The sequence below is a fragment of the Athene cunicularia genome, assembly GCF_003259725.1.
Source record: "Athene cunicularia isolate RWA chromosome 20 unlocalized genomic scaffold, athCun1 chr20_part2, whole genome shotgun sequence".
NCBI classification, from domain to species: Eukaryota; Metazoa; Chordata; class Aves; order Strigiformes; family Strigidae; genus Athene; species Athene cunicularia.
This window is the reverse complement of record NW_020799126.1, coordinates 997738-1009578: the sequence shown is the minus strand read 5'-3', so window position 1 is coordinate 1009578 and position 11841 is coordinate 997738. Positions and strand designations below refer to the sequence as shown.

Below are 11841 nucleotides of genomic sequence, written 5' to 3'. Positions count from 1 at the left end.
TTTCCCCCCCCCCCCCCCCCCCGACTTTAAAAAAAAGATTGAGATAATAGTGGTTCTGCCATCAAAATCATGACTGGGCGTTTTGGAACGCCTCGCGGGAGCGGGCAGCAGGCTGGGGCTGGCTGGACTGCAGCAGCGTTGCAGCGGGCATATCGGAGCCGTAAATCACCACAGTGTGCCGAGCGGAGCTCAGCCCCAGGCTGAGCCGAGGGGCGGAGGAGCGAGATGCCTCTCGGTGAACTGCCGCTTCCCAATAAATCCTGCTCTGCGCGGGACTTGGAGCATATGGAGGGGTTTGAAAGGCGGATGCCGTGAGTTCATCTGACTGAAACAGACCCTCTGGAACTCAGTCACGATAACTTTTACCTCCCCGCTGGCTCTTTGAAGGAATTTGGAGTGTGAAATTGTAGCATTGATGTACTCCCTTTCTTTTCCTGAGTGTTTGCTGCTGTCTGGGGTGGAGAGAGAAGGGCTCGGCGGTGACGAGGGTGCTGACGCCATGAAAGAATATGGACTTTACACAGTAAAAAGCTGGAAAGTGCAGCAGTGGACACAAGTAGCTATGAAACACGATGCCCAAAGCTCCAACTCTCTGGACCGACTGGGGGGGGTGAGGGGAGAATGCAGATGACGCATTTGATTTTTAAAAAAGTGGGTAGTGTTGACAGAAACTCTATCTTGATTAAGGGCGGTAGGAAAGCATTCGATTCCCACTGTGTCTTGAGCTTGGTTACAGTTGGTTTTGGCTCTGATTCTTCTGTTTGCCTTCTTTGGGTCCTACCCTGACTTCTTCCCAGTCGTGTTGCCGATGCTTTTACTGACATTCTTCCCCTGAACTCTTGCAATTCTGTGCCGGGGAGCCGAGAGCTTCTCGGTGCAGCCGTCGGTGAGAGGACTGCTGATTTGCTCTTGAACATTTTCTTATTTACGAAGTGTACTCCTGGGTTGAACGATGTGTGGTCTGCCCAGACAGATGGTTTAGATCTGAGACTTTGTAGATTAAGGATATGCTGCTTTAGAGTTGATTGGCCTCATAAAAGCAAAGTTCAGGTGATTTCCTTCGGGAGCGTTTCGTAACACATCCTCATGGGCTTTGCCTTGCAGCTGTGCGAGGCAGCATGAAAGCATGAAGACACCTTTGCGAAAAGGTTTTGTTATGATTTAAGGGTTTATAACTTTGTTGCTGGCTTTATTCCTTTTGGGTTGAGTTTAATATCACCTGTTGACACAGGGACTCCTCCTGCTGTCAGTGCTCCACTAATTAAGTGCAGGGACTGTTCTTGACGTGGTCACACTCCTTGGTTTGTTTATAGCCTGGCCAGCCTCGGGGTAGCGCCGTGGAATGCAGCAAGGGCCCTATGCTGCCCTTCTTGCTTTTGGCCAGTAACAACACTCTGTGGATCTCTTCTCCTGCTTTGAAAAATCAATTTACTCTATAGAAGAGCACGTTTGAGTCATTTGCTCTTGTTTGTAGCCCTTCAGAGGGAGGAAGAGTGCTCTGGAGTCAACCTCATCAGGCTCTTGCTTCATAAACCTGTGCCCTGGTGAGGGTAAGACCTCTGCCTTGCTGTGCGTGGTGAGGGAGGAAAGGGCAAATCCTTTTTTTCTCTGGAAAAGCTTTGTACTTCCTTTAAAAAAAAAAAAAATAATAATACTAGCACCTACAAGTACAAAGAAAACCTTCAAAACTCGATCTTTTTGGTAGTTTTGAACCCGCAAATGTCAACAGTGGGAAAAATCTCCTTAGTTTTATGACAGGAAAACATACCAAAGGCTGTCCCGGCACCTGTCTCTAGAAACCGTGTGGGGAAAGAGAGGTGGAGAATGATTTAGCTGGGGTTTGGTACAAGAGGTGACCAACGCTTGTTGTCTAAAGGACTGCAGCGGCACAAGCGGAGGGCTCGTGGGGACAGCGTGGCGGTGAAGATGTCTCACCCAGAATCTCGCTATTCCTTCGACGTCCCAAACCCTTGCATCGACTTTGCGACTCTGAACGATGACGACGGGCCCAATGCAGACTCCTGGTTTGGTAAGCTGCGGCCGACTCCCTGGTTTGTTTTCTCTTTGGCTGAGGGCTTGGTGTGATGCTGGTTTTGGGCCTGGTCGTGTTGTGTCATTCATCGTGTGGGGGTTTTTTTTAGGTTTGTATTTAAACTTTGATTTGTCATCTGTGAATTCACGGGTTAATTTGTTAGCATCGTGATGGGATTCTGAGGGATGGTTAAAAAATTCCTAATGTGGTGTGTCTAGTGAAAGCCTTTCTTTCCTCACAGACCAAAAAGCCAATCTGGAGAATGTCCCTCCTGCCGAAAATCTGGCAAAGGTCTCGCAGAACAGCCCCACTTTTTCAAAGCCTGATATTATTCTGTCTTCTGTCACGTCAGAAGAAATAACGAGTAAGTTGCCATGGTATGCGGGGAGAGAATACATTTTACCTGCTTTTCACTGGCAAAACAAAAAGGCCTCTGTCTGGCCTTTGTGGGGCCATCTTCACGTTTTGTTGTCCAGCGAGGTCTCGCGTGGTTTCACTTCAGCACTCTCCTGTGCCTGTGTATATTTGTATGTATGTGACTTGACCTGTGTCACTGTTCTCAGGTGAAAGCCATGGTGAAAAGGATGGTGGAGCAGAACTGCAAGCCAGTGCAGTTCCTCAGAATATTGTTGGATCCCTGACGACCTGGAGAGCAGCTGCTCCTGCAGAGGCTTCTCAGAGGTGAAATACTTGTGTTCCTTTTGCATGGAGATTGGGGACGGTGTAACTAAGCAGGTCCTTGCTCTCAGGATCTGCGGTTCTGGCTGTTCTTGGGCCATCCTGTGGGTGTGAAGTTCTCCAGCACGGTGTGTGGGGACAGCTGATCTGCTTGCGAAGCCGGAGGGATGACCTCTAGGGGTGGAAATGTAGTGCAGTGTCTCACATACTTGTCAAATGAGACTTCGGTAGCACTAGGAGCTTCTGGCATGTGAAGCTATCTGAAACTGAAGTGCCTTATAAAGTTTCTTTGTTTATATCTGCCTGAGTTGGGCAGAACTCATTCTTGATGTGAATGCGAGGGGCTCTGTATGCTCACATATGCCGAAGAAGATTCGGTTTCCAGATGGTTAAACTTAAATAATTCATGCTGTATTTGGATCGTTGTGTTAAACACACAGCTCACATAGGGAGCATGCTGGAGTGAGGCGATGCCCTGACCTAAAAAGTGTTACCTGGATCGTGTGTCTTCTCAGCCTTGGGAAAGCTAACTTGCCCTTTCTGTTCTGCTCTAGGATGGGCAGGAGACAGGCTACAATGCAGAGAAAAACCCAGCAACGCAAACAGCCAGCTAGAATCAAGGCAGAGAGAAATTCTAATGCCTTGGTTAACAAGGAAGAGGTTCCACCCCTGAAAAAAATGAGAATGTACGTCATCAAAATCCTTCTGTTTGGGGCTGGGAAGGGGGATGCAACTGTTTCTTTGGCAAGAATTTCCACCTGGCTGAGAGGGTTGCCACAGGAAGGTTAGGGGGAGGTGACCCGATTCCTGATGCTGGTTTCACGTACAAGAAGTGGCTGTAGGTCCCGAAGGAAATGCTCTGCTTGGAGGTGGGATGTGAGTGAAATAAGCTTGGGTTTCTTAAGCTTCTTACTCCGTACTCCGTGTCTGTCACCTAGCTTTAAATTTGGCTTAACTCCTCCACCAGGAAGTCATCAGGCAGTTGTAAGCTATGAAAGAGTTGCAGCTAAAATATTTCTCAAATTAGCTTAACCACTAAGATATCATATGGTGATAAGCTTGAGGGCAGGAAATTGAACACTTCTGTACCTCGATGAACTACAGCACACCTACCTCCTCAGGAAAAGCCTGAGTTCCAAAAACTCTGTAATTCATCTTCCCTTCTGCAGCTGTAGGGTACCGGGGAAAGCTAGACGGTCTGTGCCTGGGCCCGTGGTGAGGTAAGGCCGGTCTGGCATAGCTTAAACTCACCAGGTGTTGGGGTTATGCACGGTGGTGAGAGCTGCAGGTGATCTGTCATTTAGAGCACAGTTCATTGGAGTGGTTCGCTCTAACAGCTCCTTACCTTAGTTCTGGCAACAGAGAGAAGCCGACAGAAGTAGCCACGAAGAGTGAGCCCCTCCAGAATCCCAACTTCTCCCCAGCGAGAGGGAAAAGCAAGCTGACCATGCCCTCCACGCCAACAATGTTAAAGTAGGTAGCTTGCTTGTGACTTGTCTTTGCTAATCACGGTTGATTTAGGTGGCAGCCCTGGCTAGAGTGTTCTCAAATTCTACTTAACGTGTGGCGGCATCATGTTTAGCAAACACCGGATCAGGACAACAATATTAGAATATTAGGAACTTGTGCTTTTAATTTGAGGAAAAAGGTGGTTTTTCTAATGGGTGAAGAACGCATGCAGCAAATGGGTGTGCAGGATAGCAGTTACCTGCAAGCTTTCCTGAGCAAATAAAATCCCAACAGATCTTTTCTAAAGAGGACACTTTTGTAGTGAAAGATGCTTCTGCAGTGAAGTCGGAGATAAGCGAGTTCCTTTGCACTAACGTCACGCTGTGAGCCACCGAAGCGGGAAGGCGTATCTCAGTCTTTAACATCCTTCTGCAGGAGGACCAATCTTTCCAGCAAGCTGAAGAGTACAGAGGAGCAAGAGCTGGAAAAGATGCAGCAGTTGCAGCGGGAGGTCATGGAGCTGCGGAGGAAGAACGAGGAGTCTCTGAAAGCAGCTATTGCTGGTGCAGGTGGGCTCGGCTGGAGAGTGCTGCACAGAGCTGTACAAGTACCTTTAAAACAAACATTCCAGACTTTGTGATTGGGATTAGGTGGCTTTTAATGTTGATTGGCCCCTAAACTGCCTGGAAATGGGTTTGGTTTTTGTTACGTGTTGAAAGGTTATAGATGAGTGCTCCAAAAACTGTTCAAGTTATTAGAAAGTAAATGCCTCCTCTGCCATCTCCCCCACCCCAAAAGGCTTCCGGACCTTACATGCTCTTTTTCTGTAGGACAACCCATGAAGAGAACTACTGGTCAGGTAACAAAGCCAGTTGACTTCCACTTCTGCACAGAGGATAGAATTAAACAACATGCAGAAAGCCAGTCTGGGAATGAGTACAAGGAAGTGGATTTTGCAGCAGTACTGAGGAAGCATCCTCCTTCTCCGGTGAGAACCTGAATATTGCCAGCACTCAGCTGACTGAGTTAGGACTTGGGTCTAATGTTCAGCGTTAGCACCTTTTCAGTAAGGGGAAGAGACTGATGCTGTGAATCAGTGGGGGAAGGAAATGTCATCGCAGCGTCCTGTGTTAAGCGGCCACAATAACGGGAGTGTTTTGTCTCCAGGTGCGCCTGCCGAAGGGACCCACTGTCCCCAAACCCTTCAATCTGTCCCAGGGAAACAAAAGAAAACTCGAAGAAACCACATCGGATTATGTGTCCCTTGCTGAGCAGGTAGAAGCATTCCAAAAACGCACACCCTCTCGTTACCATTTGAGGAGCAGGAAATCGGAGGAAGGTGAGCAGTGCTGGCTCTGTCCAGCCAGGAGACTGTCCAGGAGATGGTGGGAGAGCAAGAACGACGCTGTGACTGCTCTAGTGAGCAAAGGGTCTGTGTCTGCAGGCCTTGCCCTTAACTGCTGGTCTCTGTGACTTTTATAGGCCCAGTTCCAGGAAAGTTGGTGAAGGCTCGGCTTACAAACCCTAAAACACCAGTGCTGCTAACAAAGCAGCGCTTCAGACCTACCACCTGCAAAACTACAGCTGAGTTAGAAGCAGAGGAAATTGAGAAAATTCAACAGTAAGTAAAGGTTTACTCTAGTCCTCCCAGGGGGAGTTGTACCACACTGGAAATACCCATCAGTTACCAAACTATCACTTGTCAGGAATACCCTTTTTGTGTAAAAGCCTGAGTAGCATGAAAACATTGAGATTATTTTAGCTTGTGCGTAATCTTCCGGCTCTGATCACAAGGATGTGCAAAGCAGTCGGTTAATTTTGAAGAAAGCGTGCTTAGGAGAGCTGATCTTGGGTTGAGCACAGCTTATGATCAGTAAAGCAAACCCAGCAGAGCAGTACAGCCTGCCAACACTTCACAACTCGCCTGGAGACAAAGCTTTGGATTTCCAAGGAGCCATCCATAAGGTTTTTCTCTCACGTCTTGCTGTTTCAAAAGCAGAGGGGGAATTGCTAACTAGAGCCGCACACGATGTGACGTGTGCGCGTGTGGCACAAGCGGCTCTGTACCTGACTTCTGCTGAGAGAGAAACCATTTGCCAGAAGCTGCATCTTGTCAGGTGCGGTATATCGGTGACTATCTCTGTCCTTCCTGTGTAGGTACAAGTTCAAAGCACGAGAACTTGATCGCAAAATCTTTGAGGGTGGACCCCTCCTGCCCAAGAAAATCCCTGTGAAGGAACTCACGCAACCCGTTGGCTTTGAGTTGGAAGTAGAAAAAAGGATTCAGGAGCGCGAGAGTAAGAAGCAGCAGGAGGAAGAGCACTTTGAATTCCATTCCAGGCCGTGTCCGACAAAAATCCTGGAGGATGTTGTGGTAAGAAGTTTAGAAATACCCAGACCTGGGGATTAGGACTGAGGTGACAGCTTCGAAATGTCTGTAGCTGTGCTGTATTGTGTATGTAATCATCAGTAAACACTCTGTCACCAGGGAAGCACTGCAGTGGGTACGCACTGTGCTAGGTCGGGTTGTTTCTCTGTAGCCCCCTCTTGGCATTAGCCTTGGGTAACTCCTTTCTGGCTCTTCTGAACAGGGCGTTCCGGAGAAGAAGGTGCTTCCTGTTACAGTCCCCAAGTCTCCAGTCTTCACCTTAAAAAGCAGAACCCGAACGTCTGGCAGAGATGAGGAAAAGGTAACTGCTGCGAGGGGCTGTGTTCGAGGCGGCTGGGCCAGGCGGCTGCGCCTCTGCCAGCAGGGTGTGACGGTCTGCTTCGGTCTGTCCCTTCCTCCAGTGCTCCTCTTCCTCTGTGCCGTCCCTTCTAGCGATCCACTTGCTGCTGCTTATTTTACATAAATGAATTCTTGTACAAAATGAAATAACTCCATTTGAACACGGGGGCACTGACTGAGGTTTGAGGTGTCGCCGCTATGAGTGAGGACAGTAAACTGAAGATTTCTAAAGGACATTGCCCTTCCCCATTCTGTTCTTGGGAAGGGTAAATATTGCAACCGACCTTTCACCTCCCTGCAGTCACTAGATCCCTGGAGGTGGGGAGCAGGATTTTAGAATTCATCGTGTCCTTCCTCCTTTCCCTCTTGTGAAGGGGATTTTAAAAAATTACAGTCTAATTTGAATGAGTACAAGAACTGAGAGCGCTTTGGGAGGAGGAAGGACTTCCCTGGGGCTCGGGATGCCTGTAAATTGGTTCTTTTTGGATTAACTAATTTCTTCAGTGTCCAGAGCGTTTGCTTGATGCTGTTGTGAGCCTTCTTGAAGGAACTCTAGTATTTATTAAAGGAACTCTAGTGTTCGTTGGCTTTGCTTGGCAGGACTTGGAGTCTTTCTACAAAAATCTGGTGCTGTGTCAGATCCTAACACTAATATCCCTTTAGGAAAAAGAGGTGGTTCCTGTGATCAAAGCGAACCCTATGCCACATTACGGAGTGCCCTTCAAACCTAAAATGCCGGAGCAGAGGCATGTGGAAGTTTGCCCTTTCTCTTTTGATGCCCGTGACAAAGAGCGGCAAATGCAAAAAGAGAAAAAAATAGAGGAATTGCAGAAGGAGGAGGTAAGAAGAAAAGCTGCCTTGGATTCCACTCATTAAGCAAAAAGGGTGTGGCAGGACTTGCCTCTTGCTGTTGGCTATTAGTCCCAAAGCTTCATGCCTTTGAGGAAAGGGTGATGAATATTTCAAATTGTTTCCCTCAGGTGCCGAAGTTCAAAGCGCTACCTCTGCCTTACTTTGACTGCGTTAACCTGCCAGAAAAGAAGGTGAAAAACCCAACTCAGCCTGAACCATTCAATCTGCAGGTTGATGAACGGGGAGCTGCCAAGCTCCAGAGCTGGAAACAGCAGGTAGGATGAGGACGGTAACGGCTGTGACCAGTCTGAAAGCGGCTGGTGGCGTTGTGAGTGACTCTGTCGGAAAGTGTCCTGCTTGAGTTGAATCGGGATCGGAGTTTGAGCGACGAATTAGCTCGTCCTTGGCATGAGAGCTGTGCTATGGGTTAAGGGTTGGTGGATTGGTTGGGTGTTTTTTTTCCCCCTTTTTGGCAAGTGATGGGATTTACCACAACGCGTGACCAGCTGTGGGGTATTTTCGAAGTAGCAGCTCTGTGCGGTTGGATCCCTTTGACCCTCTCTGCTTGGGGATTCATTGCCATATCAATTCTAAACTGCTTTTCTCATGTGAAGTCTGCAGGGGACACATGAAACTTTCTCAGGCTATTTTTGGCAAAAGAAACTGGCAGGCAACAAGTGACACAACTCTTTGGCCTCCATATGGTTGTCTGTGCAAATGATTTGATCCAAGACAACCTGGCTCTTCCAGTGCTGGGAGTGCTGAGGTCTGGGGGGAGGGAGGTGGTCTTTGTTATGCCTGGCACTCGATGGGCTCCCTTCTCCCGCAGCTTCAAGAAGACTTGAAAAGACAGAAAGAGGCAGCGTGTTTTAAAGCGCGTCCCAACACAGTCGTCTACCAGGAGCCTTTTGTGCCTAAAAAGGAAAATAAGCTGTTATCAGGTAGAGTACTAGTACTTGCTAATAACTCTGAACTGATGCAATTAAATGATGTTTAGACTGGCTGTTGCCTCTCCTTCATCAGCACAGCCAATAGTGCCTTGCACTTAATCAACTAATTCCCTAACAGCTTGTGTCCCCGAGGAGCGGGGGAGTTTCCTCTCGGCTGCCCCCCTGCCCCGAGCTGCCAGGGCAGCTGTATTTAACAGCCGTGCCACAATTGGGGGATGATTGATGTGTGCCAGCACGGGATAAGGTGAACAGCACACAGGGAGCTCCCTGGGGGGGCAGCTGGCATTTCTGCAGCAGCTGTCAGACTCTTCCTCCCGTTTCTAATGAGTTGAAGGCATCTACAGCTTAGGGTAGACTAAGCTGCGGAGGGTACAGAACCAGCCAAAAACCTGCTTGTACTAACAATTGTGTGCTTGCTCCCTCCTGTGAGAACGCCAGTGTCGGGGTAACGTCTGTTAAACGCTCGTGTTTGGGCGCGAGGTTTTCTCTTTTCCCGAAGCCTGGAGGTATCTACTCGCCATTCTCGCAAGGTGAAGCGCTCCTGAGTGAGGCTTCCCTTTGACACTAGTGCTGCTCTGCTTTACCTGGCCGTCTTTGCCCCAATGTTCTCTCCTCTATTTCTAAACTTAGAGAGCCTTTCTGGTTCTGTAGTTCCTGAAAGCTTTGAGCTGGCGACAGAAAAAAGAGCTAAAGAGCGGCGAAAGTTTGAAAGACGATTGGCGAATATGGAAGTTCTAAAGGAGAAGTGTCAGGAGCACCTCAGACGGCGACTAGAGGAGTATGAAAAGCAAAAAATTGCGAAGCTCAGACAAGAAATGGTAAGTGAGCTATTTCTGAACAGGGGCCGTAAGGTAACCCAAGGAGATGTGTGAATATCCTGAGCGAGCTAATGTCAATGTTGAGCTGCATTAAGACTGTCTTTCCAAGTCTTCCTGTTGCAAACTGTCTCCTCATTAACTGTACAACTGGTCTTAAAAAAAACCCAAAACCAACCAAAAAACCAAACCAAACAAATCCCAGAGTCGGCTGCTTTTGGGAGCTGCACAACGGTCTTTGGGACAGCCACAGCCCCAAGGTGTGCCATGCATGTTCCTGGTGGCTCGCTCAGTGGTGTGTCACGGACACCTGCCTTCATCCCACCAACGGCTCGCCTGCAATTTTCAGCTTGATTATAACTGCGAATATTTTGCTTCATTTTGTCCTCGATTTTTTATTTTTTTTTTAACAGGTTCACAAGGCAAACCCAATACGCAAATACCGCAACGTAGAAGTGAAGCCCAGCGATCAGCCGCTGACCATGCCCAAGTCTCCCAACTTCTCGGATAGATTCCGGTGCTGAAACGCATCCACGTGATAGTAGGAGGGGGAGATCCAATCCCTCTCTGCTCTCCTTGTAGGCAGAGAGGAAACAGGTTTGTGTTTTTAAGTGACTGCTCAGCCTCAACTCCTACACTTGGTCCCATTATTGTTACATTGAGTAGTTTAACTCTACCAGAGGCGGGTGGCTGGGGCGCCATGTCCAGGCGGTGCTGTACAGCCTCCATGGCCTTGCTTCCCATCTAGATATCTTCTTCTCTAAAGACTTAAACCAGGCTGTGATATTGTTTACAAACATTGTGTACCTGAACTCAATAAAAATTCCTAAGCTGATTGCTGTCTCTTGCTGGTGGGCTGAATTCTTTTGCAGAAGAGTTGTTGGTGAAGGGCCCTCTGTGAACGTACAGGGGTGAGCGTTGGGGAGAGCTGCCTTCGTACCTCTGAGAGCTGGTTTTCAGGGGCTGTTTTTTAGGCTTTTAGTCTGGATCAAGCTTGAGTTGTGTGAAGTAACGTGAGGCTTCTGCAAGTCAGCATATTGCAGGTCTGACATTTCTTGTTGATGTTTAGAGGAGCGCTAATACGCACCTTGCCCGCACTTTTTAAAGCAGCTCCCTGCGTATATTAGAGCGTTAAACCTTCTGCTGGTTTGTAGCTGAAGTCATTCTATTTGAGGAACCACTTAACTGGCAAACGACTTGCTGCGAGCTGCCTCCCCGGCTCCTGCCAGCGCCGTCCTCTTGGCTGGAGACGCCTCGTCTCCGAGCCAGCCTAGTGCCGCCAGCAGAACTAAATATAGAGCACGGGCTCGAATGTGCTGGAGGACAGAACTTCCAGCATTGTCAAGAGGTGATCGGATTTAGATTAAAATTTACTGAGTCATGTGATTTCTTACCGTAGCACCGTGATACAATTTCTTACCTTGTCAGACTGTGCTTTAGGTTTTTCCTTGGACTTGTCTTAACCAGAAAGAGAACTCCAAAAGGCCGTGTGAGGGCCAGAAGGGTTCGGGGATACAGCTACACCCAAATGATGGCTCAGGCACTGCTGCTGCCCGCTGCCCTGTCGCTGTCACCTTCTGCTAACCCAGGTGATCCTGCGGTGCCGTTTCCCGAGCCGCAAAGAGGCTGGTGTGCGGCCCCTGGCAGAAAGAATGAGAAACAAGTGCTCTAGTTCAAGCTTAGAAATGAAAAAAGCTCTTGGGGCTGGCTTGGCTTCTCCTGGCTGCAATGACATGGAGGCTTCACCTCTCCCGTGTTTATGGGTTTCTTACCTTTATCACTGGGGGAACTGGGCTCAGCTGGGCTGCTCTCAACAGGAAAACGGAAAACTTGGAATTAATGCGTTCGAGTGGGACAAACTGTTGCTTGTTTTGGGGGTTATGGCAAGCATTTGCTTTAATTTCCTTTGGATTTGGATACCATTGGAGAAGTATTCCTAGAGCGTGTGGCCTTTTATTCAGATTTTCGTTTGGGTGACGAAGGGGAGCTGAAATGTGTTGGGCTCCAGGCGAGGGGTATGGTGAGAGGGACTGTCTCACCCTGGCCAAAGTGTATCAAGCAATTGCTTGTGTTTTACTCCTAATCTGAGAAAGGTGATGGAGGCAGAAAGTCCTCGGAGAGCTAAATTCAAAGACAAATGTTTATTGTACCTGAGGGTGGTGTTTCTGCAGGACTTCTCCTGAAATTGCAGTGCTCGAGGGCTACCATAGCGGGACAGCAGCTGGAGGCAGCAGTGAGGAAGCGTTTTGTAAGGCTGCGCTGAACCACGGCGCCTGGAAGAACACCAGCATCAAACTGCTCCTCCGCTTGGACTGAGACGGGAAGAGTCACCCCCAC

At 48.6% G+C, this 11841-nt stretch overlaps 1 protein-coding gene across 8 annotated transcripts in view; it reads left to right on the top strand.

Moving 5' to 3' along the window:
- The window catches only part of TPX2 (TPX2, microtubule nucleation factor), a 14288-nt gene extending 3956 nt beyond the window's left edge, over positions 1–10332 (top strand). For 2 of the 8 annotated variants that reach the window (XM_026862416.1, XM_026862415.1), the window contains exons 2-17: positions 1877–2029; positions 2274–2396; positions 2596–2713; positions 3265–3396; positions 4061–4183; positions 4595–4728; positions 4990–5147; positions 5327–5498; positions 5642–5780; positions 6317–6533; positions 6751–6849; positions 7551–7727; positions 7868–8014; positions 8569–8680; positions 9320–9507; positions 9918–10332. In XM_026862416.1, the coding sequence (XP_026718217.1) occupies positions 1927–2029; positions 2274–2396; positions 2596–2713; positions 3265–3396; positions 4061–4183; positions 4595–4728; positions 4990–5147; positions 5327–5498; positions 5642–5780; positions 6317–6533; positions 6751–6849; positions 7551–7727; positions 7868–8014; positions 8569–8680; positions 9320–9507; positions 9918–10028 (2253 nt within the window). In that variant the 5' untranslated portion in view covers positions 1877–1926 and the 3' untranslated portion in view covers positions 10029–10332. Of the gene's footprint in view, positions 1–123; positions 1551–1876; positions 2030–2273; positions 2397–2595; positions 2714–3264; positions 3397–4060; positions 4184–4594; positions 4729–4989; positions 5148–5326; positions 5499–5641; positions 5781–6316; positions 6534–6750; positions 6850–7550; positions 7728–7867; positions 8015–8360; positions 8534–8568; positions 8681–9319; positions 9508–9917 lie in introns of those variants that run through there. The other 6 variants (XM_026862418.1, XM_026862420.1, XM_026862417.1 and 3 more) reach the window with 6 other exon arrangements.
- Positions 10333–11841: the final 1509 nt, after the last annotated feature.